General features: G+C 38.5%; 1 protein-coding gene and 1 long non-coding RNA gene across 2 annotated transcripts in view; both read right to left on the bottom strand.

Annotated features, from left to right (window-relative positions):
- Window positions 1-24,870, bottom strand: part of LOC142604867 (uncharacterized) — a 293,244-nt gene that overhangs the window by 143,206 nt on the left and 125,168 nt on the right. The window lies entirely within an intron of this gene.
- SEMA3C (semaphorin 3C) overlaps window positions 5,217-24,870 on the bottom strand; it is a 127,916-nt gene continuing 108,262 nt past the window's right edge. The window contains exons 13-18 of the mRNA XM_075773646.1: window positions 19,966-20,054; window positions 17,779-17,820; window positions 16,385-16,542; window positions 13,094-13,161; window positions 9,813-9,943; window positions 5,217-7,866 (exon numbers count right to left, since the gene is read on the bottom strand). Coding sequence (XP_075629761.1) covers window positions 7,453-7,866; window positions 9,813-9,943; window positions 13,094-13,161; window positions 16,385-16,542; window positions 17,779-17,820; window positions 19,966-20,054 — 902 coding nt within the window. The 3' untranslated portion in view covers window positions 5,217-7,452. The remainder of the gene's footprint in view (window positions 7,867-9,812; window positions 9,944-13,093; window positions 13,162-16,384; window positions 16,543-17,778; window positions 17,821-19,965; window positions 20,055-24,870) is intronic.

Genomic DNA, 24,870 nt, shown 5'->3' with positions numbered 1-24,870 from the left:
GTGATCTTTCTCTTCCACGGCAAAGGCCTTTGATCTTTCCCCCCAAAGAAAACAGTTCTAGGAACATTTTTTGTGATCATTGTTTTGAATAGCTTGGACTCATTCTTTTGATTATTGACCTGAGTTGCAAAATAATTTCTCCTACAAGTAATTTAACTGAATGTACTTGTGATTGGCAATCTGTCAGATAAATCCGTATAATATAAACTATTGATATTTTTTCTCTCCATCCTTTATCTCAGGTTCCTCAAAACAGAATCCTTGAGCTAGGGTACTTGTATTGTCAGGCATGAAATAAATAGTCTGCAATATGAATATAGTGCTGAAAAAGCCAGAACTAAATATTACCCAAACATCTTTTGAGTGTGAACATATACATTCAACTAAGTAGTCTGGTTCTGATGTTTGCTCATAAGCTCTAAAGGCTGCAAACATCTTGGAAGTACTTCTTTATATTTTGTTTGTTAGCTGACACTACGAAGCAGACAAGCTTGATGAAGCCAATAATGTGCAGCATCTTTTGAAGATTATAATAGGTAATATATCTCAGAGTATTGGAGTGAATGGGGTTTGTAATTAAAAGAGCTAAATTAAAGTAGCCCCTCTGGGACTACTAGCTTGAGTTCAGCTGAGGAAAGGAAAGGGAATAAAGAAGAGTCCATATAGAAAAAGGAGGAGTAGAACCTTAAAGGAGGAAGAGCTTTTGAAAGAGGAAATGGTTGAATTTTTAACAAAAATTGAGAGGGGCGTCAAAACTCTTGAAAGTGCCACACTGAATCCTTGTTGTGAGCAGTAGAAGGACATTAATCTTGGTGAGCTTTGACTTACGGGAGAATTAGACCTTCAAGGCTGAAAGAATCATATTTTCCTATCATATCACAACATGCAGTAGCAAGTCAATGTTCACAGTGTTCATATAAGGACCATGGCATGTTGCATTGCTCTGTTTTTTTCTGGGGTCCTTTTCCTCTGTCTGTCATTTTGAGCAAAGTCTTAAAAGTGTTGTAATTTTTTTTCCCCAAATATTATATCAATTGCTGAAATGATTTAGGCAGATAGCATTGATATGTATACTATATGTAATACTATTTTTACTGAAGTCTTATTAGAAAAAAGGCCTGAAAGGATGCCCTGGACATTATGATGTCCTAAGATATCAACTTGAAAGCAAGGATAAACCCTATGTCTCTTTAGGGACCTTTGAAATGGAAACAGAGAGAGCAGATACTGGAAAAAGAACTACTGCAAAGAGCCAAGGAACAACAACTATCCAAAAGAGTTGTGAACCTAGGGTTAAGTAAATATATTTTTGCTTACTTTTTCCCCATACTACATGATGCTGTACATGTTGCTCAGCTAGAAAGTAGTCTTTCTTATTGACTCTCATTCCCCACAGACAACAATACTGGCCATTTTTTTATTTACTTTTTCTAAAATCCTTTGAAAAAGCTTTAGGGCTTTTTAAAGTGTTGGATATTTTGAAATCCCTTGGCCTAAACTGTCTTGAACGTGGAGCTCTGCAAACATTAGTGTTCATTTATAAGGCTGGCATTCAAATCAGGAGTAATGAAGCTGATACAGTGCTAAGAATACACGAATGCTGTTTGCTCTGTAAAGCTGTATATAGAATCCAATAATGAGTCCTGGGATACAGGACAGTCTATCACTGTAAAGTAATTATTTGTTGACTGCTGAGCCAGCTGTGTTGAATTTGCATCTTGGAGCGTTCAGAATGCCAAAGCATCTTTAAATCTCAGTCTTTAGTTTAGACTAGACATGTTAAATGACAGTACATTTTTCATTTCTTACACTGTGCTAGTCTCCTGATGCTAAAAAGAAATTCTGGTTGAGATAGTGCAGAACAAGGTAAGTTAGAAATGGGAGTGATTAGAAGAAAGGGCTTTTGTGGACAAATTACTTGTCTTTTAAAATGCTCTCAGAGATGGTGACTGCTCTAGCCACAAGCTATTGATGTCTTGGGACCCTGAGATCTGATTCTGCCTGTGTTGAAATAGGAAAAGGACATACATTAATGTTAAAGGCAGCTAAATGGATCAGCAAACACTGTATGGAAAGAAAAGCTTCTCTGTACGCATGTAGTTGTATGCATGCGTGTATCTATCTGGAACTTGCTGGTGAGTATCTGTGTGTAGTTTTACTTGGGCTCATATCACATGAAGTCACTTCTCCCCAGACCACCTCGGGGTGCATGAGAAGGGCTTAGCAAGCCAGCTGCAGTGCAAAGGACAGAGAAGTATTGGTCTCCTGAGACCTGGTCTATTGCTTTAGGCAAAAGCCACAATGCCTCAACCTGCTTTTATGGCCTGCCCCACAGAATAACAGCTGCTGACTCAATTCTGGAGGCCTCAATTAATTCCAGAGGCAACAATCAACGTGTAGAATTGGGAGCCACCCCATTGTTTGCAGTGCCTCCTGTGCAAGCAACATTTTTCGCTGCTCCCCTCTGGGCTTCTGTGGCTGCATAGAGGAGGCTGCATTTGACACTGCTCTGTCCCGTAGGGATCCTGCATGAGCATGTGCAGCGCAACAGATTGTGTAAGTGTGTGGGTTTTGCATCCTGCTTTCACGGGAAGAGAGACCTTAGAAAGGTCTTGTCACCAGAAGAAAGATTTTAGAGAAAGCAGTAGCTCACAGATGGGAAAAAAAAAAAAAAATTCAACAGACATTTGAAATATAAAAGAGAAAGCTCAGATCTTTGAAGATCTCACATCTGATGTCCGCAGAAGTCCTGTGTCTTGTTTTGCCACTGCTAGGAGCTAAGGAATCAAAGCAGTAAGTGTTGAACCATGCTGTAACCCTGCAGGGGAAAAAGAGAAGGGGAAGAAGATCAGCAAAAGAGAACTGAGGAGGATATAAAGACAGAGGATCAGATCTGGGAAAGGTTTCTCAGAGCGTAAAACTCTGTAAATGCCCAGCTTTTCTGGAGCCTAATCCAAACATTTCCTACAGCATGTGGGAGTGCTTGAAACCTCAGCTTCTGACCCAAACTGGCCCGAGTGCTGAGCAGGTAACTATCCAGTGTCAGCCTATCTAGGAACCTGCCAGTACGGAAATCCTGGAGTGAGGTAATATTATCCACTCACACCTCATAAAGCCTTGCAGGAACCTATCTATCTGGGAAATCAAAATCCGGGTTTAACGATCCAGAACCTTGTTGTGAAGGTCACATTTAATTTTTAATTATTATCCCAAAGAACCGAGGAGGCCCTATGCTTTCTTGTTAAAACGCATCTGGAAAAACAGATGATAAGAAGAGCAGTAATAACACTTCTTGGATGATAGATGCAGGAAAAAGGAGCATACTGTAGGTGTCAGGCAGGTTATTTCACTCCAAGGACAAGCCAGGAAATGGGAGAGAGCTGCAGTTCCAGACGGTGCAGCCCCACCAGCCTGACTCCCCTGCAGAGCTGCTTGGAGAATGCCTCCAGTCCCCACTGAAAGAAAAAGCTGAACAATACAATTTGTGTCATCAGCAGGATTTCACAGAATGTGCTTAGTTTTTTGTTTGTTGGGAGATTTTTGTGTTTTTTTCCCCCAGTGGAATAAAAGAGAAAGCATTTAGACTTTACTCCCCCTTTTTAGTGAGACATTTCTGGTTGACTTTATACTTCTAGTAGAATTTTCGTATTTTTTTTTTTTTTTTACAATGAATAAATGTTACCCTGCTTATATGCAAGGTCTCTATATGGGATAATTTCTGAAAGAATTAATCTCTGACTCTTCACATACTCCTGAAAATCTCTGTGACTGAGCGTTCAGCACAGAGCAGGGCTTAGAACTGATCAGGTGCAATACTTGACACTGTGAGTATTTTCTTGGACTTTAAGGAAGTCTTTGGGACTTACTTTTCAGGTAAAAAAAATAAAAAGTTCCTTATTTTTAACGCACATCTATAAAGGGAAATCCAACATTTTTTTAAGTTGTTGCAACACACTTTATTTTGTCAGGCAAATAGTATTTTAGATACTCAATTAAATAGCACTATGTTAAACTACATTTTGTTCTTTCTTACACACTATATAATGCATATTCACTGTAATGACAGCTTCATCATGCTAGGAACTTATACACATACCTACACTTTTAAAAACAAGATTTTCTTAATAAAACACGCATATCTACAGTAACAACAATTGCAAAGAACACATTGTTAGGTCAAGATTTCAGCAAACTTTACAAACTACACAAAATAAAAATAGCAAAAAAAAAATCAGTACACGGTGAAGTTCTTAGCAGAGAACATATCTTTACATTTGGTGAAGTTATGCCTAGAAGTCATTTTGCTTTTGTATTTTTTAAAGGAATAAAATTATATACATTATTTAGTAATCCTTAAAATAGGAAGTATTAAATAGCACAAACAATATTACAGACTTAAGTTTTGGTGTTACCTACAGTAGAGGAGCTACTTTAAACAAATAAAAATTGCAGTTTGTCTATTCTGTACATTTAGGACCAAACCCTCAGCTGGTATAAACCACAGTAGCTAAACGGACAGCAAGGAAGTTACATTAGTTTATACCAGCTGAGAATCTGGCTCCTGACTACTCTATACACAGGGGAAGGCTGCTAAAGCAGGGAAGCTTGGACCGGTTACGCACTGACAGAAGCTTATTATACATATGCTGAAGTTTTCATGCAGCAGGAAAAATGTTAGTTTAAGTATAATCCCTTAAACAGTCATACCATAATAATGGTATATGAAGCAGCTTTAAAAATATTATTTTATAATGATATGAAACTCTGAGCTATGCTGATTGTTTTAACGGAATCCCTTATTGCCAATATTCTATTAGAAAACAGTGTAACTATAATTTCTGAGGTCTAATGGGGGCCTATTAAAATATCACTGTACCTAACCACTTAAAGGGTAAATTGTACCCTTAAAAACCTATTAATCACCGTATTCCATCTGGAAGCAATTATGACCCTCACAATAGACATTAATATCACACTAACTCTGCAGTGAATCTGCTGGGGAAATAGGAATAGCATGGCAGCATACAGAGTATATGCACTAATGTCATTCCAGGAGGTAGTTCTATTTTGTGGCACTCAGTTTTCGGTTTGTCACACACTTCAGAAGTCAGTCATCCTCAGGGGAAAAAAAAAAAAAAAAAGTAAAAAGTAGTTTACTGCACTGAAAGTCAGCTGGGGGAAAAAAACCCCAAACTTATTTTCCCTTACCCATCTCATTTTCCTTTTTTTTTTTCTTTTTCTCCAGAGTCTGCTTTGCCAGCTCTTGGGGCCAGATCCAAGCTCACTCAAGTCAAAGAGAAAGTTTCCTGATGGTTTCCATAAGAAAGACCTTAGAAATACCAGTAGCTACATATTGCAGAACTATGCATTTAGGCCTTGATTCCAGTGAGCACTTAACTAGATGGCAATGTACGAGCAGGCTGGCATTGCCATCCCCTTTGAAGTAAGCACACAAATTAAATTCAAATTGCTCCCACCAGCATCAAAGGGACTTAGAGACAGTGTTTAAGTGGTTTGATCAATCAGGGGCCCACTTCCCAACTATTCTGCATCAGGTGGTGATAAAGTGACACACCTAAATGGTATCAGGTAAACACCAGTTACCTCTGTTGCACTAGATCTTAATTCACACTGGCGCAAACCTGGAGGTTCTCCAATGCCCTGTAGAGTTACTCCCAGAGTATTCTAATAGAAGCTGAGTCAAAATAATGCCCAAAGAGTTTCAACGAAGACCCATTAAAATATTTAAAATTATGTTAAAATGCAGCCTCCATCCGTTACTGGCTGGAACTAACAACTTTTAAAAAGTATTTTTTTCCTATCTTCTCTGGGTTCAGAAATTATTTTCACTCAATTGTTTTTCCACAAATTTACCTTCTTTTTTTTTTTAGCTGAACATTGCTCAGTTTTGAGCTGAACAGTAGTTTATATTTTTATATACTATCATAAAATATCATGGAATAAACCACAATTTTTCCAAGGTACTCATATATTTTAAATCCCTGTTATCTCTTTTGAACAGACTCAATGGCTTCCAGAACACTCTTACATAGTAAAATGAGGAAGATTTGTCCCTATTTTTTGGCATTAGTGTTGCTCAAAAAAAAAGTGATAGTTTTTCCCAGGACAGTTTTTCAAGGGTGCCTTGATGCACATTTACCCAATTTTCAACTAAACATACTTCATTAGACCTGACAGCTGCTTCTTAAACAAAAATATTTCTGTTTAAACATGCCTCTCCAGTTATACTTTTTGGTTTTTGACCCAAACCCATTTTTCAGTTTTAGTTTTCCCTCATTCTTTTTCTTTTCCTGAATTTCTTTTCAGCAGAAAACTGAAAATAAGAGGAAATTGTGAAAATAACATTGAAAAGAAAAAGGGTACAAAGACTGGAAAATGGAAATGGTTTAATTTTAAAATTCTAGTTAAAATATTTGCAACTTTGACAAAACAGTTAAAAAATAATGTTTTAAAATTTTCAAAGACACTCATGATTTGTTTCCAAATTGCAGACCAGCTCCAATTTAATCATGGAACAGATTAAAGATAATCTATGTTTTTAATTTCTGAGTAAACAGTCTAAAATATACCCACATTCTGTCCTTTGAAAAAAACTGGAGTGTAATTCTTTGAAAAATAGCTAAAATACCTAAGTCACTTAGGTTGTTTTCAAAATTGTATGTATAATGAACATTCTCATGTTAGCTTTTTGCCATTTATAAAGCTATGTAGTGTTATAGGACACCCTATTTTAATAAAAAATCAATATGAGTAGAGATATTTTAAGTTACATTCCAGAACTCATGAATTTTTTACAACTCATACTATGCACAATAATCAGTGTTTCCTCTGATAAAGTATAATTTTTTTTGTTGTTTTTCTTCTACTCGTTCCTTCATTTGATCTCTGAATGAATGAAACATTTCTACTATACTTGCTTCCTATCAGCATGCATTCACATGATTTGAACAACGAGTGAAAGCTGTAAACCCAATATTGAACAGTAAACAAGAAGAAACTCATGCTCTGCAGTGCAAGGAAATCTTAGTACCATCCTACTTTGAGCATGCATCTTAACCCAGATTCTTTTACCACCAGTCTGGTTGGTACAGTTCCGGAGTTGTAATATAATGCATTGATTTTGTAATACTTTCTATTCAGCTGTAATTAAATACTGAGATGTTAAAGGTGAATCTGGTTTAACATGAATAGCCAGCTCTGCTTCTAGGACAGAGCCCATCCTAGCGTCCGTAAGCATCTAAGAAAGAAAATGCTCTGAATTATTTTCTTTAGTTAAGTTACACTGCATTTTATTGGGAGAAGGATCTTTTCTGAGACTTATTGGATTTTCTTTTTTTTTTCTTTTTATCAGATTTGCTCAAATTTGTTCTCAACAGACAAATATAAGCCCCCTACAGTGAGGACAAAGATATCTATTACTAAAAAATAAAATTACGATCCAGGTAATTGATTCCTTCTATTTCTACTTTTCCTGCTATTGATCAAGGCCTTTAGTTTGCTGTAGTCTCCTCTCATCTTCTGGGATTCTTCCCTCTGCTGACCTTGCTGTCTGCTGTCTTTGCAGTACTGATTAATCATCTGCATTTCCGAGTGGCTGAAAGCTCCTACAAAGTCCTTTGGGTGGAACTGCAGTGCTCGTACTGAGCTGGCCCACGTCCACGGGGACCACTTGTCAGTCATTAAAGCCACCATCTCTGAATCCAACACCTTGAAATTGATCTTCGCTAAGGTCTGCTTGAAGTTGTTCTCTGTTGCGATGCAGTGGTAAAGCCCTCGGTCACTGTCTTGGACAGAGCGAATGAGGAGTCCTTGCTCAGTAGCTATGATCCTCTCATTCAGCTTGACCTAAAGGGCAAAAAGGCAGAAGGAACTTTTTAGGGAACGTTATGGAACAACACAGTATTGGACCTCTTGGTAAGTCTCACTTCAAACACCTCTTTCTTTCTTAAAGGGTTTCTTGAAGGTACTATGTTTTGCTTTATCACATCTCACAGAGACCGCTGTTATTGCTACTGTTAGGAGAGAACTTACCTCAAGGTAGGTAAGTGGTGTTAAAGAAAATTAATTCAATATTTTTATTTGTTATGTTGCAATAGATTTGATTGGGTTGAAGACAAAGATGCAAATCTGGAGACTACATGAAAGAAGAGTTTTCATAATGTTCAAAGAGCAGAGCTGAGGAAATGAACTTTTATTTGTCAGGGTTACACCCCCGAGAATGTCTCTTCCAGCATCAGATTGCTGTGACACTCGATGAAAAAAGGTGCAGAATTAGGGGCTGATCGGTCATTGAACACAAGGTGGCTTCTGGTTAAACATTTTGACTGAGCAGGTTCCTGGGGCTGACTTCTGAAGAACTCTATCTGCACTGCAGAGTCTATAGCCTGGTATAAAAGTTTTTGTTGCAGTGGCTTCAGCTGGGATTTGGCTCACTGGAAACCAAGAGCAATTTTTCTACTCTCCTACTTCCTTTCTGGCTTCAGACTCTGCACAGTCAGTCCCAGGAGATGTTCACATCATCTGAAGGAAGCAAGTTACCACAGCTTGTTATCATCTGATTTTAAATGACTGTGCACATGTCCCTTTGCATATCAGTTGTGAAGTTAAAAAATCACTAATTTAACCCATTATGAAAGAATATCAGCGCTAGTATTTTTATGAATGATTTTTCTATTTCGCTTTGCATTATACCTGATTCTCTTGGGAATTCATTTATTTATTATGCTATTCTGTTATTGTAAACTTTTGCAGACATTGTGGAGGTAAGATTTTCAGAAATCTGAGAGCTTGGAATGTAATTAACCCTTTGATTCCTTTAGTTCATCTGTTGTTATTTAAAACTGCATTGATTCTAATACAGTTATTGAACATAAGAACAAAAAAGGGAGATGTTCTGCTGAAGCAAAGGGTTGAAGAATTGCACCTAGATTGTCAGGACGCGGCTTGCATCTTTGAAGAGTACATGAGAAAAACAGCTCAGTGAAAGTCCTTGTTAAGTCCTCTCTGATTTTGGATAGATGGCCCGATATGTGAATAATGCTTTTCAATATTTATAATCTATCAACAGACACCATATTACTTAACATTTCCTTTCAAAAGATGTTCCTTTTTATTCATATACTAATTGCCTTGGATTTGAAACGGATTTTTTCCCCTTTTATATTACTTAAGGAAGGCACATTCCCCATAAACAATCATACTGTATATTGCAGGGCTGAAACTTGAGAGCCTTAGAGAGTGCAGTAATGGAAAATGTGATTGCACCATGGTGGGGAAATGCTTTTGTCAATACGTGTTCTTAGCCTGGACCAGTTCCTTGCTAAAGAAACCTTTGCCATTTCTCCCATTTCTGTCCTTTACCTCTTCAATAGCACAGAAGGGCTACTGCCTGTTGACTTCCTCCTGAACTTTATCCAGGTTATTGCTTTTGTGCCTATTTCCTCAGATCAATAAGAAGTCCTGAGTGCTGCAAACCTTCAGTTTGCAATTAGTAAGGTGTGAAGGAAAAATTCATTAACTAGTTCCCTGACTTTAGGGGCTGACAGGAATTTTCTGATAGTCGTTCTGCTCTGATAGAAATCACTGGGGCTGAGGAGTGAAGTCCCAGCTATGCCGAAGAGTCTGCCCTTATTTATATGAGTGCTGGCCACTGTCCTGCATCCACACAAATTCTCTGGCTTCACTGTAACTGGACTGCCTGGTGAAAACACAGCCGCTACCTTGCCTTCATCTGGGGAGTGGATTAGATGCTGACTGAGGTCCCTTCCAGAGCTACTGCTCACATTACTCACCTCTTTCCTCCTGTCATTGTCTTTCTGTAGCAGCCATTTAATGGAAGCCTGAGGAGATTTGGGTGTGCATTCCAGAAAGGTGGTGTTGTTTTTTACTCCGTACTGAACGATTTCTGCAGCATTTCTGTAGGCTAGAAAGAAAAAGAAAACAGATCAAGCTACTGTGAATGATGATTTGATACAGAAAGCAAGTAACTGCAATACAGGTAAAATGAAGTATATCTGATCCTGATATTGGCCAATAATAAGTAACTTAGGGCACAACGTTTTCAAAGAAATGCAATTAAATGTGAAGAAGCACATCCAGTTCCAAATACCAGTGTTTTCAATCCGGCGTGGTGTGTTCTGAGAAAGTAGGATACCTGTGGGCTGGTAAGCTCTGCTGATGGGATAACTGAGCTCAGGGGTAGTGTTCCCTGAAATGATCTCATTCTCTACCACTACAAGAACGCCTGTCTTCAACTATCCAAAGGAGAATGAAGCATTTAATATATTTCTTCACACTTTACAGTTTACGAGTTGGGAGAATACGGTTGTATGACTTAAAATAGAGCAGCACGCCCTAAAGACGGTTCGGTCTATCCCAGCTGGTGCAGTCTCCCAGGGAGGCGAGAGAGGGCAGGCTTGGCTCCCTCCCGCTCCTCCGCTCCTCTTGCAACGCAAGGAAAGCACTTGGCTCTAAATCTGAAAGGCAAGGAATATGTAGACAGGCCAGCAACCGAGAGCAGGACAGATTTATAGCACTCCAGCAACACCTGGGCAAGTGGTGAGCGTATGTCATCGCTTAGACTTGTTGTGCCCCTTTACGGTCTTGAGAGATGAACAACTGGCAGTTACCGACAGGAACTTTTAGATGCTCATTGCTTGGCCCAAATCATAATATTTGTTCTGAAAACAATACACTACCAGTTTTAAAAGCTTACATCATATATGAAATATATTATTTATTTTTTTTTAACAAAGGAGCAATAGATACCAAATAATACGAGAAATGCAAATACCTAGTGGTCTACATGTCTAAAATTTGACTGGTTTTGCACAGTCCTAAGACTAGTTTTCCTCAGACTCTACTTGATCTCCCATTCTTTTCAGCTTCTTTCATCAACCGATACGTGAAATTGGAATCTATTCTACTAAAGGAAGGAGGCTTTGCTTGGTTTTACTCTTCCAAAGTTTTTAGCACATTTATGAGGTTGCACCAAAATTAATTGTAATTTTTAGGAGCATTACATGGAAATAATTTGCATTCAAAGACCATAAGCTAGGAAGGACCTTATCTGTGAGCTGCGCTGTCTGTAGCTGTGGAGAACAGCGAGAATCAGAGCTGAAATACGTTTACTTTTATGTACGCTGGAACTAGGTATACTACAGAAATGTTTAATTGATCAATGTATATCTAATTTCTTACCTAGTCCATAATACTACTGCTTATACAGGCTAAGAAAAAGATTGAGAGAATACAAATACATTTCTCTAATAGCCATAAGGACTAACACAAGTGTAACAATATTAAACAGAACATTTGAAAAGCAATCATACAAGCCCCTTAGTTCTTGATCTATTTAAAAATTGCAATATGCCAAAAATGTTGAGTTTATACATACTGAAAGGCCTAAGGCATGCAACCTATCAAGTTTAAAAACTTTGTTTCAAGATTATGGTTGCCGATGAACTTGGAAGATTTCTTGCTATTGCCCTACTCTCTGCTTTTTTCTCCTTTTGGTAGATTTCATTTTTTCCCCAAACACAGTAGTTTTGCTATAAGTGGCTTTAATTATATTTTGAAAGAGTCTAAGTTGCTGCTTCTCTTTATCTTTTTTTCCACTGGGGAAACAACTGCCATCTACCTATGCTATATCCCACTGCTGTCACCAAAACATCTTTTAAAGTTAAAACACATAAACTATAAATACATCTGCATTTAAAAAAATGGTTGGAAAACAAGAAACCTGTTTCACAAGACTGTCAAGGTTTAATCATTTGTTTCCCCTCAGCCCAGAAAGCAGACAGTTGACATTCTTACATTTTCCACACTGAAAGAGGAGACACCCACCCTTGGCACAGACAATGGGTGGGTGGTCACAGCACATGCCTGCAAGGTAGGACATGCAGCTCAAATTGCTTCATGATTCAGAGCCTAAGTGTTAATATGGATCTCTCAGAGTTCAGGTGCATACGCTAATGGTGGGGTCATCTTTTGTAATTACCTGTTCAAGCTATGCAGCTTCATATAAATGACCTGATACTGAGTCATGAGGAAAGACCCGCTGGCACTGTAGACTGGTAGCAAGAGCAGGATTAGTCACATTTGTGCTGAGGGATCTACACCTCGGACACTGCTGCGGCCTGTTTTGATCCAGGAGATTCTTCCAAGACCCAGCAGAGACCATTTCACTGGAAATTTTATTAACCGAACCTCTTAAAGCATTGTTCTTTTAAACTCAAAAAAAAATCAATCAAAAAGTTACAATCTGATCTATTATTTGGTCTCCAGATGGTACAGATGAGAATGCACTTCAAAATGCAGGCTCAGAAACAGAGGTGAAAAGAGCATAATTCTCTAATGTGTGCCCTTGGTTTGATGGCATTCATTGCCACCACCTAGCTCAGACATGTGTGGGGTTGAAGAAGATTAAACTGTCTTTATGTATGTGTCTACTTTTACTATGACTTTGGCAATACTTGACTGGTGTCCATCAATCTGGAGAAAGTGGTAGCTGGGAGGGCAGAGCATTGGTCCCTTGTCCACCTGCACCGTGCCAGGCTGACTAAACAGTTGCACAGCAGGAAATAAGGGACTTCATAAAGACATTTGGAATGGTTCATTTTCCCATGTAAAGGGAGAAAGCAGTAATCATAACTCAAAAGACAGATCGATAACCTGCTGTTTGCTGACAGATATGCTCCAAAACATAATATGGCCTCAAATATACAGAATAATTCTGAGGTCTAAGACTTAAATACATGAAGAGGATTTAATAAGGACTGAATTGATTTAGAAGTAGAACAGCCCTCAAATTAACTGTACCTGTTTCTGGTCAACACTGTCAGCTTCTCATTTTATATATGCTGAACTAAGTAATTCATGGTTCATCATTTTATCAGATATATGCAAGTTTCATGTAATTGCAAGGAAATATGTTAAAATCAAAACAAAACTCAGACTTGGAAAATAATTATACTTAACCAGTAAACCACACAGATAATGTGCGTTATGATGAATCACATAAAGGAAAGCCATGCATTCTTTATATAGTGTGAGGATTTCTAAATTATAGTACCTTTCAGGTTGAAACCTCGGCACTGAGTCAGAGGGTTTCCATGTCTCACGTCTTGCCTACGACTCCGCCTGAAATATTTTGTAAAAACAAAATGTTATTCCAAGATAGCTACACTGCAAATAAACACTTTTTTATTTGTGGTTTTGTTTTTTTTTTAACTAGATCAACTGGTAGGGATAGTTCATGACCTACGGTGAGTGTGCTTTACTCTTGGCAGGCTTGCTAGAGTGAAGATACTGTTGAAGTGGGTAATCACAGAATCACAGCATGGTAGGGGTTGGAAGGGACCTCAGGAGATCATCTAGTCCAACCCCCCCTGCTAAAGCAGGATCACTTAGAGCAGGTTACACAGGATGGCGTCCAGGCGGGTTTTGAATATCTCCAGAGAAGGAGACTCCACAACTTCTCTGGGCAGTCTGTCCTAGTGCTGTCACCCTCAGAGTAAAGAATTTTTTCCTCATATTGAGGAAAAATATTCTTATATTCAGTTTACTGAAGTTCATAAAATGGTTCTACTTTTGGTGTGTAAAGCAGTTTTGCAATGGAGGTATAGAGATGGAAGGTTAGAGGTGATGCATGAAATAGACATAGGTTCACTGTTGCAAGACCAAACATTCAAAGCCAGAACCCCCAGCTAGAGCTCCCAATAAAGGCAAGCACCTAAGTCCCAGTGCTCATATGTAATGTACCAAGAGAAAATTATCCTACAGGGCATGTTCTCGCCTTGATTTTGGCAGGCACCTTATTTTTGGTGCCTGTAGCCACCTTGGTAACAGTTACTGAAGTATTCATCCGGAATGGTGTAGAGCTAAGATTCAGTTCTGTCCTCTACTTGAGGGTATGTGACTATTTCCAAAAGATATTCAAACTCACCAAGTCTCAGAATACTTTGAAATGGGACTTTATTATATTATGTGGATGACAGATGCAAAATCATGATTCTGTAGCAAATTAGCTACTGGGATTGGGAATACTGGCATTTCAGTCCTCCTTAGCTAGGAGGTCATAGCTCACAGAATTCAGTGCATAAAAATCTGGTACTCAAATTTTTTATTCTTAAAATACATTATTTTGTTTGCTGAACATTCTGTAAGTTAGCTCAATATTTATCAAGTTCAACAAAAAATATATATTGGTGATAAACTGTTACATATGGGTGCTGCTGGGATACGTAACAGCCGTATTCTGAACTATGCACTAATGACTCGTAAGATCAGAAAGCATAAAAAGCGCCTGGACCTCCAGTACCGCTGAGTGAAGGGTGATGCCTCTATGGCCACGATATACCAGGTACTGCACAAACACCCACAGACAGTGTTTATAATCCTGTGTCACCTGATCCTTCATGGCATTGTTTTAAAAGGAAATTTTTTGAAAGGTCATGTTTCAAAGGAGTAATTTCTGTCATTCCAAGTATATTTTTGCTGTTTACCATCAAAAGTATTTCATCTTATGCCTTGGGATCTTAACCTTTGTGAACTATTTATGTGAGTCAAAGGAGACAATGAAGAATTTCTAAGTGAATTTCAGGATTCCTGAGCTCCACACTGTCAGAAATGGCATGTGTCTTGCATTAAGCAGTTCTGACAAAGTAAACTTACAGTTTGATATTTATTTAAAAAAAAAAAAAAAGGTTGAGAAGGTGGTGTTTAGAAAATAAAGATAATACTGTCAGGTGTTTTGAGGTAAATCAATGTTGGATGAGGACCGCAGTAATCCATGGGGACTGAAGTGTTAAAAGAAGCAAATAAGGAAATGTGTCCAGCAGATACTACTGTCTAGACTACGGGATTTGGCTCTAATTGCCAATGTTTTCTCCTTCATAATTCTCTCTTGTTAGATAAAGGGACAACTCCTTTTCTTTACATATGAAAACCAGTTTTTTTCCATACAGTTTTAGGTGTTTATTTTGGTTTGATATAAAAAGCAAATTGCAAACAAAAGGTCAGCATGAAAGCAAGCTCCAGTGGAAATAACCCTGGGTGTATGTAATGGGGATGGCAAGGAATCCACGGGAAACTGCACAGACTGGGTATACCTGACTGCTCATTATATCTTTCAGCAACTATGTTAGTGTAGGAGTTAGGTGGCCTGAGACTTGGGGATTTTTCTTTTCTTTCCTCCCCCTCACTTCTGACCTTTGTTCCACGGAAGAAAACAATCAGTTTGCAGACTGGAGGCTGAGTATGCTGAATGAAAGCAGTAAAAACTCCAGGTACTTTACCAATTGCTACATGGCCAGGTTGGGCTTTACCTTTTAGTCTGAAATAAGGAATGAATCGAGAAAACCTGGCGATAGCAAAAGTAATTGCCTTTAATCCCGGGGGGATTACATTGTCATCAGCTGGTTGGGCCACTGGAGCAGAGCCAAGCTTTGCCGGTTTCTGCCTACTGTCTCCCCCCGTGTAGGTAAAGGAGTAAAGCCCATTAACAGTATCTGCTCTTCTGCATCTGCAATCAGGTGCAGGGAGTGTGTACAGTGGTACCTAGCGGGTAAAGCGCTGGCACGCATCTGAAAGGTTGGTCTCCTCTGCAGTAACACCTCATTGTGTATTCTGTAGCTTTGCTTCTATATGAAGTGAAATCTTAGTAATACAAGACCTCACTACAGCCTCCTGCTATTAAATATTTCCCTTGGGAGGAGGAAAGAGGCTCCTGTTTTGCATAAGAATTATGAGATGGACTATTAGCTCTGTTGTAAATTAAAGAGAAATTGCTTTCCCTGTCTGCTTTAATAAATCTCATGTCAAAAAACCCAAATTTGCAGGCATTACATGGAAATCACATTTGCCTAAAATTTCCCTGGAAATAATTCCTCTCATTTAGGAGCAAATGAGGAACAAAAAACCAAAACAAAACAAAAAAGAGACCTTATTCCTCAGACAGTCTGAGAGATATTTTGCTGTATTTAGGGCTATCACAATTACATCCACAGTGAGCAACTGAATTTAAGCAAAGGGAACAAATGTTTCCCTGATTTTGTGTGGATGAGACAGAAGGATTAATGTTTATGACTAGGAACAAGGTGTGGGGTTTTTTGTTTTTTTTTTTTTTTTCCTTTTTTCAGTCCATTACTTTAAATATGAAAAGGCAAGCTCTTTAGCATACACTCTTGCAGCATACACTCCTAGGTGATGAACAATGCCAAGCACAATAGCTACGGAGGTATTGTTTGTACATGCTCCTGAAAGGAATGACATCCCACTTCTTCATCACAACACCCCAGGCTACAGAGCAGAACAAAAGCCTTCCTTCCTTGCAGACTTCACTGAGCTGCTAAATGCTGCTCACCTTTTCCCTGTGGGATAAAATCTGGAGCAGGAGTTGCCATCCCAGGCGCAGTATGGATCTCGGGCTAGGCAGCAGTCAGCGCAGGCGGTGCCGTAGATGTGGCAGCGATGCAAGGATACCTGGGTGACCCCTTCGTCTGAGCTCACGTACAACTGTTGCTGTAGAAGGAAATAGAAAGATTTATTTCAGATGTGGAGGAGCTTCACCTTAGGCTCAGCTAACACACCTAAAAACCTTTCAATTAATTTTGGAATTAACTCAAGACCAAAAGGGGAGCCACTAATATATATAAAGCCAAGGTAAACAGAAATCTCCCAGGTGAACAGGCCTATAATATTTCTACCTTCCTGTTAGAAAACACTTAGAAACACTGGGGAATGTTAATGTTTTTTGGACATTGAGTGTCATTGTTCTGTTCTGGGGCAGACAGGCTGAGAATTTGGTTCTTATTCAGTCAGGATTATTGGCTCAAGCCTTTGAACTAAGTATTTTCTCTGCATATAGTCACTTTAATAAATATTATGCAGAGTTCCTAGTTGGATTCTTCAGTGCACAGATTTCCAAGACATAAAACCTAGAGATTATGTTGAGGCTTAGGGCCAGATTCTGATAGCCTTATATACCTGGAAAAATAAGCCAACCGAGCTTTTAAAATAAATGAGAGCTTTTGCAAAAGAAGTTCAAAGTGAATAGGCCATCAACAAAATCTGGGCCAAAATGACTGTTTTACTCAGAAACAATTAATCAATTATTCTTAAAATATAAATTAATATCGAACAAAAACCTTGAAACTCCCCTGATCTTTTTTGTCATTACACTGAATTCAATTTAGTGAATAATGTTCACTTAGTAGTAGTTTCATAAAATATTGAGCAACATGTTGCTTGCAAAACCATGGAATATATATTTTTAGTTTGGGTATTTAACATTTCAGCAGAAATCCTCTCGACTGTTTTCATCATTCTTATTGCCATCATTACTACTAATAAACAAACATGCACAGTTGCACCATGGACCCAACAGACCCCACACTGCCCTTTTGCATTGACCAGACTTCCAAGGGAAAATTTCTATTTAGGACTTACTTACAGAAAAAAGGGGGAGGGCAAATTTCCTCTTTTAGTACTTTTTTTCCCCTTACTTGTCAAACAAAACAACAAAAAAAAACTGTCAGTGAATTAGAAATGACACATAATGAATAGAAATTGTTTTATCCTAGTGGCTCTGGGGCGTATAAACAGCTCATGCAAACTTCAGTCAAGTTTTTCCATATTCATTATGGAAAATCTCCTGCCTATATTTAGTATGCTGCACAACAATTGGTATTCTAATATCTTTAAGTCAATTTATTTCTCAATTAATAAGGACTAAGTAAACATTCCACTTTTCTTTACCTTTTTAGATGAAATCTTCATTGTTGTTATAGGAGAATTACTCTGAAAGACAAAATTCCAAACCACATTTACAAGGACTCTCTTGTTAATACTGTCCCAACATTAAAATTTAAAATTCAATAAAACCTAAGCCATATCTAAGAAAACTGTAACTTTTCAAATCTTCATCACTCACTCCTACTATTTTTTTGCTATTTTCAGAACTAAGTAAATGACATATATACAAGTAATGTCTCACCAAATGTATTGGCTAAACTCCACTGCATTATTATTATTCATGTGCATCAACAAGTTTTTGTACACTTCAAATTAACCTACCTGTGTTACCTCAGCAATGTGTTTTGAAGCCATTACTCTCACTTTGTAATAAGAAACAATGTTTATTCTTTGACAATGATGATGAAGAAAAATCATACAATAGTTCATGCATATTTACCACATGATGCAGATAAGAATATGTTGTATTTCTCCTACAAATTATCTACAGTGCATATAGTTTGTTTACCATCCAACATATACTTTCAGATTATCAATGACTAGAATATTAAGAATGGCATGTGTGTTATTGAATATTTCTTTCCCCAAGACAGTACTGTATACTACTGTGTGTCATCACTGCAGTCTATTATTTTCTGTGTCCAAACCAAACGTTAAAGAGCTGGAAAAGGAATTATCACATACATTGCCTTAAGCAAGTGAAGAAATTCATTATACTCTTCCAAACAAATGATAAAATTGATGGTAATAAAAATGTTCAGCTTTTTTTTTAAGATTTAGCATTTGCTCAGTCACAAAGAAAAGCCGTAACGGTGGGCCGGGATTAACTGCACCGGACTACAAGCAGAGCAGGGAAGCCAGGGCTAGAAAATCTGGCTGCGAATCATGTGAATTGGCAAAGGTTTGAAGGCGTTTAGAGCTGTTGTATTTCATGAACTGTCTGGAGACTCAAGGTCAAATGCACATTGGATCTGATGCCACATTCTGCTTTCCTTGCTTATCCTCTGGAAAGGAATCAGTGCTTTGCTTACTCTTGATATTTATTAGCACGTAGCTAGTGATCTCATTCCCCCTCTCATGGAGAGACTCATCAAAATGCTGCCGTGCTGCCCGCACAGATTGCAATGCCAAAGGCTACGATATAATGATTTTTAGGGTTCAGGATAAAAAAGTCTGTGCACAGAGGCCTAGAAACAAGGTTTAGGGTCAGGATTCCTCTCAGCCCATCTACCTGTTTGCTGTATTAATCTACCTTTCAGTAGATGGAATGAGTAATACTTGGGTGAAGGGTACTCTTTAGGTAATATTACTCACATACATCTTTTTTAAAGGGAAGTCTTCAACAAAAGCCTAGGAAGACTAACTATGCCTTTATGAGGGTTAACACAGAGTGTATTCCTTTTCTTAAATAAATTTTTAATGCTGCCTGTCTAGGTAAAAAAGCTTAAATTTTCCTTTTTGTATCCCCTCAATGAAACAGAGAAAAGTCCATGACAAAACCCTTATCTACATTTATAGGTCCTCGAGACTACCTGTTTTAAAGAATAGCCCATTCAAAAATTTGAAAGGGATTTTTCAACATGAGGATGAACATTTCCTTTAGGTTATTACAAGCTGTTACATGCCAGAGTGATTGACAGAGGCTATTCCCTTATTTCTCCCTGTAGCTGTTTGTGTTTCTTTTCAGCTTATGTTGTGTTAAGCTTGTAGCTTTCTTGACTCCAGAGGCATGTGGCTTTGAAGAACTGGAGTTAAGCAAAACCAACACTAGTTTGCTTCCATTCTGCAGCTCAGAATCAGGAAGATTATCAGATAATCAAAGAAATACAAAAATATTAGATTCCATCTGTAAATAGCGACAGTCTCAATACATGATGCCAATGATAAGTTGCCTTCTGGCAGCCACTATGATGTGACCTCGTAAAAATGTGATTATCAAAATCCTTCTAGCCAGTATAACAATATCAAAAATAAGCAACTTAAATATAGGGAGAAAAATCTACCTTAAGCTAGCTACAGCCTTCATAACAGTGGACATTTTATATTCCTCTTTGAGTGGGTATCAAGCTGACACTATGCATGTTTACTTGATCTTTCATCAAGTCACAGTTGCCCTTGCCAAAGTCTCTTAGAACAAAGTGTTTGTGTGAACATATACATTGGAAAAGTAAAAGTGGGAGCAAGCCAAACCTGGAAAACCTCCAGCTCTTCTAAAATGAGTTCTCCACTTGCAGAGAAGTTGGTGGGTAGGACAACAACTTTTTGTACAGTTCCTTGATCTGGAAAAGATGAGAAAAGATGAGAAAAAGTGAGACCATGTGGCAGAGAGAGAAAGAAACGAAAAAGCAGATGCACCATTATCAATTATGAAAAGAAACCATCAAAGCAAGCGTTAAGATATTAAAAGAAAGATGTTCAGTAATTTCTAGGGTTGGGGGTCAGAAAGAACCATAAGATGATTCCTTCACAAGTCACAGACTGTGGATAACTTGTATATGGCTGTATATAGTGTTATTCTCATGTATGAACATGAAGTAGTCATGGTAAGATTGGAGTTACTACCATTACCGTTACCCCTCTACCCCAAAAGATCAATCAAAATCAGTATCTTCTGTACTAGTTGCTGTACAGACAAACAGAGGCAGTATCTATCCTAATGATCTTAAAGTGAAAACACAGCAATATAAACAGGTAAAACAGAGCTACCGCAGAATTTAATATATATTCATTAATAAAACATAACAACAACCGATGACATGAAAGGTTAACCTTCCAAAGTTTACACCTGAACAAAGTACGATGAAAGCTTTTCTTTTTTTTTTCAGGAGAGTCAAACAATAATCAAGTCCATTGGTAGGAGGTACTATTTTGGTCCAAAGGAAAAAAAGGAAAAGCAAGGTAAAGATACTGTAGCTACTTTATCATGGCTGCCCTCTCAAAATACAGTTCCAAGCCTCCCAAATCCACGCAAATCAAAGGACTAAGAAGTAAGAAGGATGAGGCAATGGCAGTGTTTTTGCAGAGCAGATGTGATGAGTGAGACCAAAGGGATATTTGTGATTACTTCTCCAAATTTGTTATGTGGAAAGAACATATGACATGGAAGGGTCCATCTGTGAAGGCTCTTAAAGGCTGAGACAGCCACTGAAGTCTTTCTGATGTGGCAGAAATGGCAGACTGTGGGAGAATCACAAGGACAAGCAAGGGCTATTTTTACTTGGAAAAAGCACAGCACATCATAGAATTCCTTTTGCCTGAAAGGCCTGGCAATTAGTCTGAGTAGAATAAATTTATTTGCTCAATATTGATTCTGAGGAATAGGACCACATGGTATAGACTGTTTGGCCTTCAAAAGTTTTATGAGCAATATAGACTTGTGCGGTTAGTAAAACATTAGTATAGCACAATATAGGAAAGTATCTACGTATATTTTTATTAATTTGGACTGAAGAAAGGAAATTTCAGCTTCCTGTTTGGCAATTCATGATGTAGACAACATAAACTGAAAAAGGGAAATTTTGCTTTTAAAGTCGGTGACTAAATTACATAGCTGGAGCTGCAGGACAAGTTGGTTACAGTAAATAATTTACATCTTCTTATTTTCCTGGAGGAAGCCAGAAAAATTATAATATATTTTAATTTAAAAATTATAATGTTTAAAGCCAGAATATTGATATGTAATGACCTGACCACACACAGAGAACACATTGCAGTATTTTGTCATCATTTAAAAAAAAAAGAGAAATTGAAAGCTGACAAGACTTAACAATGTGTAGCTATCAGTTGTACATGCTCAGGGCACGTTAGGCATGATTTTTTCATGAGAATTTTCTATGGAGAACATTTATTCTCATTATATAATGGCACGATAAACCAGTTCCTTCCGAAGAAACTTTACTGAAACTAAATCTTGTGATAGCACAGCTGTGGTCTAGACTGGGTGCCAGTATTAGCAAAGCCATGAGAACCTGAGAGAGATTTACTAACTGCCAGGACCCACCGAAGCTTTAAACTGCTGCAGATGCATCCCTCCTTGGAGCTAAGGAGAAGCATGTGTGTGTGCATGTGTGTGTGCACGGGTGTGCGTGATTTCTGCTCTTACTAAAGGGAGTAACCCACTCACAAATATACACAGCTTAAGCCCAGTCTACCTTTGCCTCTTTGCACCCTTTTTTCAGTGTCCTCCCTCTAACGTTAAACTGCACCATACACAATATCAGAGGTGCAGGAAGGAGTTGCAGCCTTTTGTTCGTTTTTTTCAGCTGCCTGCAAAGTGTCAACGACCTGTAACCCTGACATACAGGACACTAAGCCTGTTGACAGTGACCTTACCTGCAAAGGAATGTGAGGCTGCTGAGCCTCTGAAGAACAGGTTTATTTCAATGATCCATTAGCACATGCCACGCATTTAAAATTCCTAAATTGTCTTCCATCCTCAAACATTGCCCCAAACTGAAATCAGAACCTGAGGGGAGATTTTATCCTGGGCATTGGCACAGAAAATACTGATAATGCCTGATGCCAAGTCCTTGTGTCCTAATAAACTTTCCTATTTGAAAACTAGGTTCCTGTCTGCCTTTTTGTCACACCGCAGCAAAATACACAGAACTAAGGACTGTTTACCTTGGTATTCATTCCCTTTGACTCAATATTTTACCCTTTGCTTTGATTCAGTATAATACCAGGAGGGACAGATCGTTGCAGAAAGGAATGTTCCATCGTTTTAAAGGAATTAGTAAACTTAATACAGTATTTAAAATAAATATTCATGTTAGGGAAAGTAGGCAATAAAAAGCTATTAATTAAATGAAACCACTTAAAGCAATGAATTCCAATAGTCTGTACATATATATATATATGTAAAAAATAATTCCAACAATACATGGCTTGTAGGCTATAGCCCTCCACCCCTTCTAAAGATAGTTTTTCTACATTTTCTCAGCCTGTTCCTTAATAAGTGAGAAGCAAATATTTGTTCCCAGAAAACACTTCTTATTCCTTTCTCAATAGTATTGATGTCTGCACTATAAGCACAGTAGCTGACAAATCAAGCATTTATATGTGTTCATGTCAGAAAGCCTACAGTACATCTGAGTTTTGCTTATTTCCTTTAATGGCAAGGCAGCAAACTAAATTCCCTGGATCAGAAGGAAGGCTGGAAAGGATGCAGCACTGTGCACTGCAGGAGATACATGCAAAGTAGCAGTGCCTGAACTGTTTCCCAGTGTATTTCGTAACAGATAATCTTTTGTGTTGTAAGCCAGGCGTAAGAGATCATCAAACAAGTAAAAGTCAAATTTTTTCATGTTTAGGTCAATGTATGAAATTATAAACTAATTCTAAAAAAATCACAGAAGTGAACAGGATGGCTTCCTTCGCCGTTTACTTGTTACTTCCAGAATTCCACTTGCAAACAGTTCTACACTGTTATGATTTCACATACTCATGATAAAAGCCGTTGTGCCTCCAGAATGTCAATCCACCACTAGAATGCATGAAGTGAAGAGGCAGATTTATGCTCACCGCTTCCCTGACTTTTCACCAGGAGCTGTTTGCAGCCTCGCATCAGCCCCGCAGCCTGAGTCGAGGGCAGACGGACAAGAGAGAAGGAACCTCCCTCAAGCTGAGGGCAACAGGACGAGGGTGACTCATAAAGACTGTTTTTCCGTTTCAAACCTGCTTGAACAACTGCAATCTCCCAAGCTTGACATGGAAGACAATGTTACTGAGGCTGTGTTCCCTCTGAGAGGATGGAGGAAGAGGGAACAGCAAGGGAGGAAAGTCCTAACATCTTGTAGGGTGAAAAACGGCATAGAGAGTATGCAGAGTGGGAAATAAATGGAGAAGGAAGGCAGTACAATAAATGGTTGAAGGAAGGAAGGAAGGAAGGGAGAATAATAATAACAATAATAATAATAATAATAATAATACCCCCACCTTCCTTGAAACACAGGGCATGATTCTGCTGTCTGGTGTTAATCAGCTATGTTTCATTGATACCAGTTGGACTGTGCCTGATTACACTAATTCCTGGTCTGGCTGACCAGAGGCAATGGAAAAAGCAAAGTTTAATGAACAGCAATGAAAAATACACAGGTGTTTGGCCAAAATCTGTATTTCAGAAGCTGAATCTGCAGGTCTGAGTTTAAATCTTGTTCTCTGAATTTCTACCAGCTTTTCTTTCCCCGGCCCTAAGTGAACACTGCAGCTGTCAGCACTGCATGAGCCTCAGAGAGGGTCAGGACCAACCCACCTCTGAGCCACATCACATGCACAAATTGAACAATACATAAAACCCTTGACTTTTCCACATCATAAAAAAATGACTGCAAGGGACACCAACTGCTACCCTGCCAGGAGTTTCGCAGAGAGGCCTCCTGCAGTAATCCCCCTCCCTGATGTGTCTGACATTGCTGGAGACCCTCTGAAAACTTTTCTCCATGTTGCACCTGTCAGCTTGATGGCAGCTTAATTACTTTTGGTCTCTAATCTGAAGGGAACCTGATGAAAACAAATAACATTACAAAGAAAAAAGAAAGCAAAGAGTTTGCAAAATGCTTAAAATCTCTCTGTTTGAGAAAATGTTCAAGCTCAGCAGAGCACCTGAGATGGTGGCAGGTTGGCAGTCAGGGCTGAGAGCCAGGTCCCCAAGCTCTCTGTTGTCCTCAGGCATCTGCTGTACATCAGGGCTCCCACCACAGCCACCTAACTTCTTTGTGCTTTAGTTCACTCATCTGTCAAATGGGTGCAATTTTTTTCCAGCTCATAGTATTGCTGTGAAACTTTGTACAGTCATTTCAAGCTGCATCAAACAACAAAAAGGCAGATACAAATGTCTAATGAGCTCACACTTGAGGGCAAAACTTTCACATAGCCCCAGCTCGGACAGGCTTCTGGGACACACTGTGATCTTGTTTGAACAAAAACTGAACAGGGAAAATAGAACAGGTGGAGGAATGCCCTCTTAACTTACATATCTTCTTAAAAGGCTGTGAAAAAGCATTGGGTAAGTTGGTCAACGAAAGTATTTGAATGACTCAGGCAGTATGACCAAGAGGAAGAAGGAAACTGTCTGCCGCCTGTTGTGACCCTGTT

The sequence above is a fragment of the Balearica regulorum genome, chromosome 1 (genome assembly GCF_011004875.1).
Source record: "Balearica regulorum gibbericeps isolate bBalReg1 chromosome 1, bBalReg1.pri, whole genome shotgun sequence".
Classification (NCBI taxonomy): domain Eukaryota; kingdom Metazoa; phylum Chordata; class Aves; order Gruiformes; family Gruidae; genus Balearica; species Balearica regulorum.
This window is presented reverse-complemented; position numbering and strand designations above follow the sequence as displayed.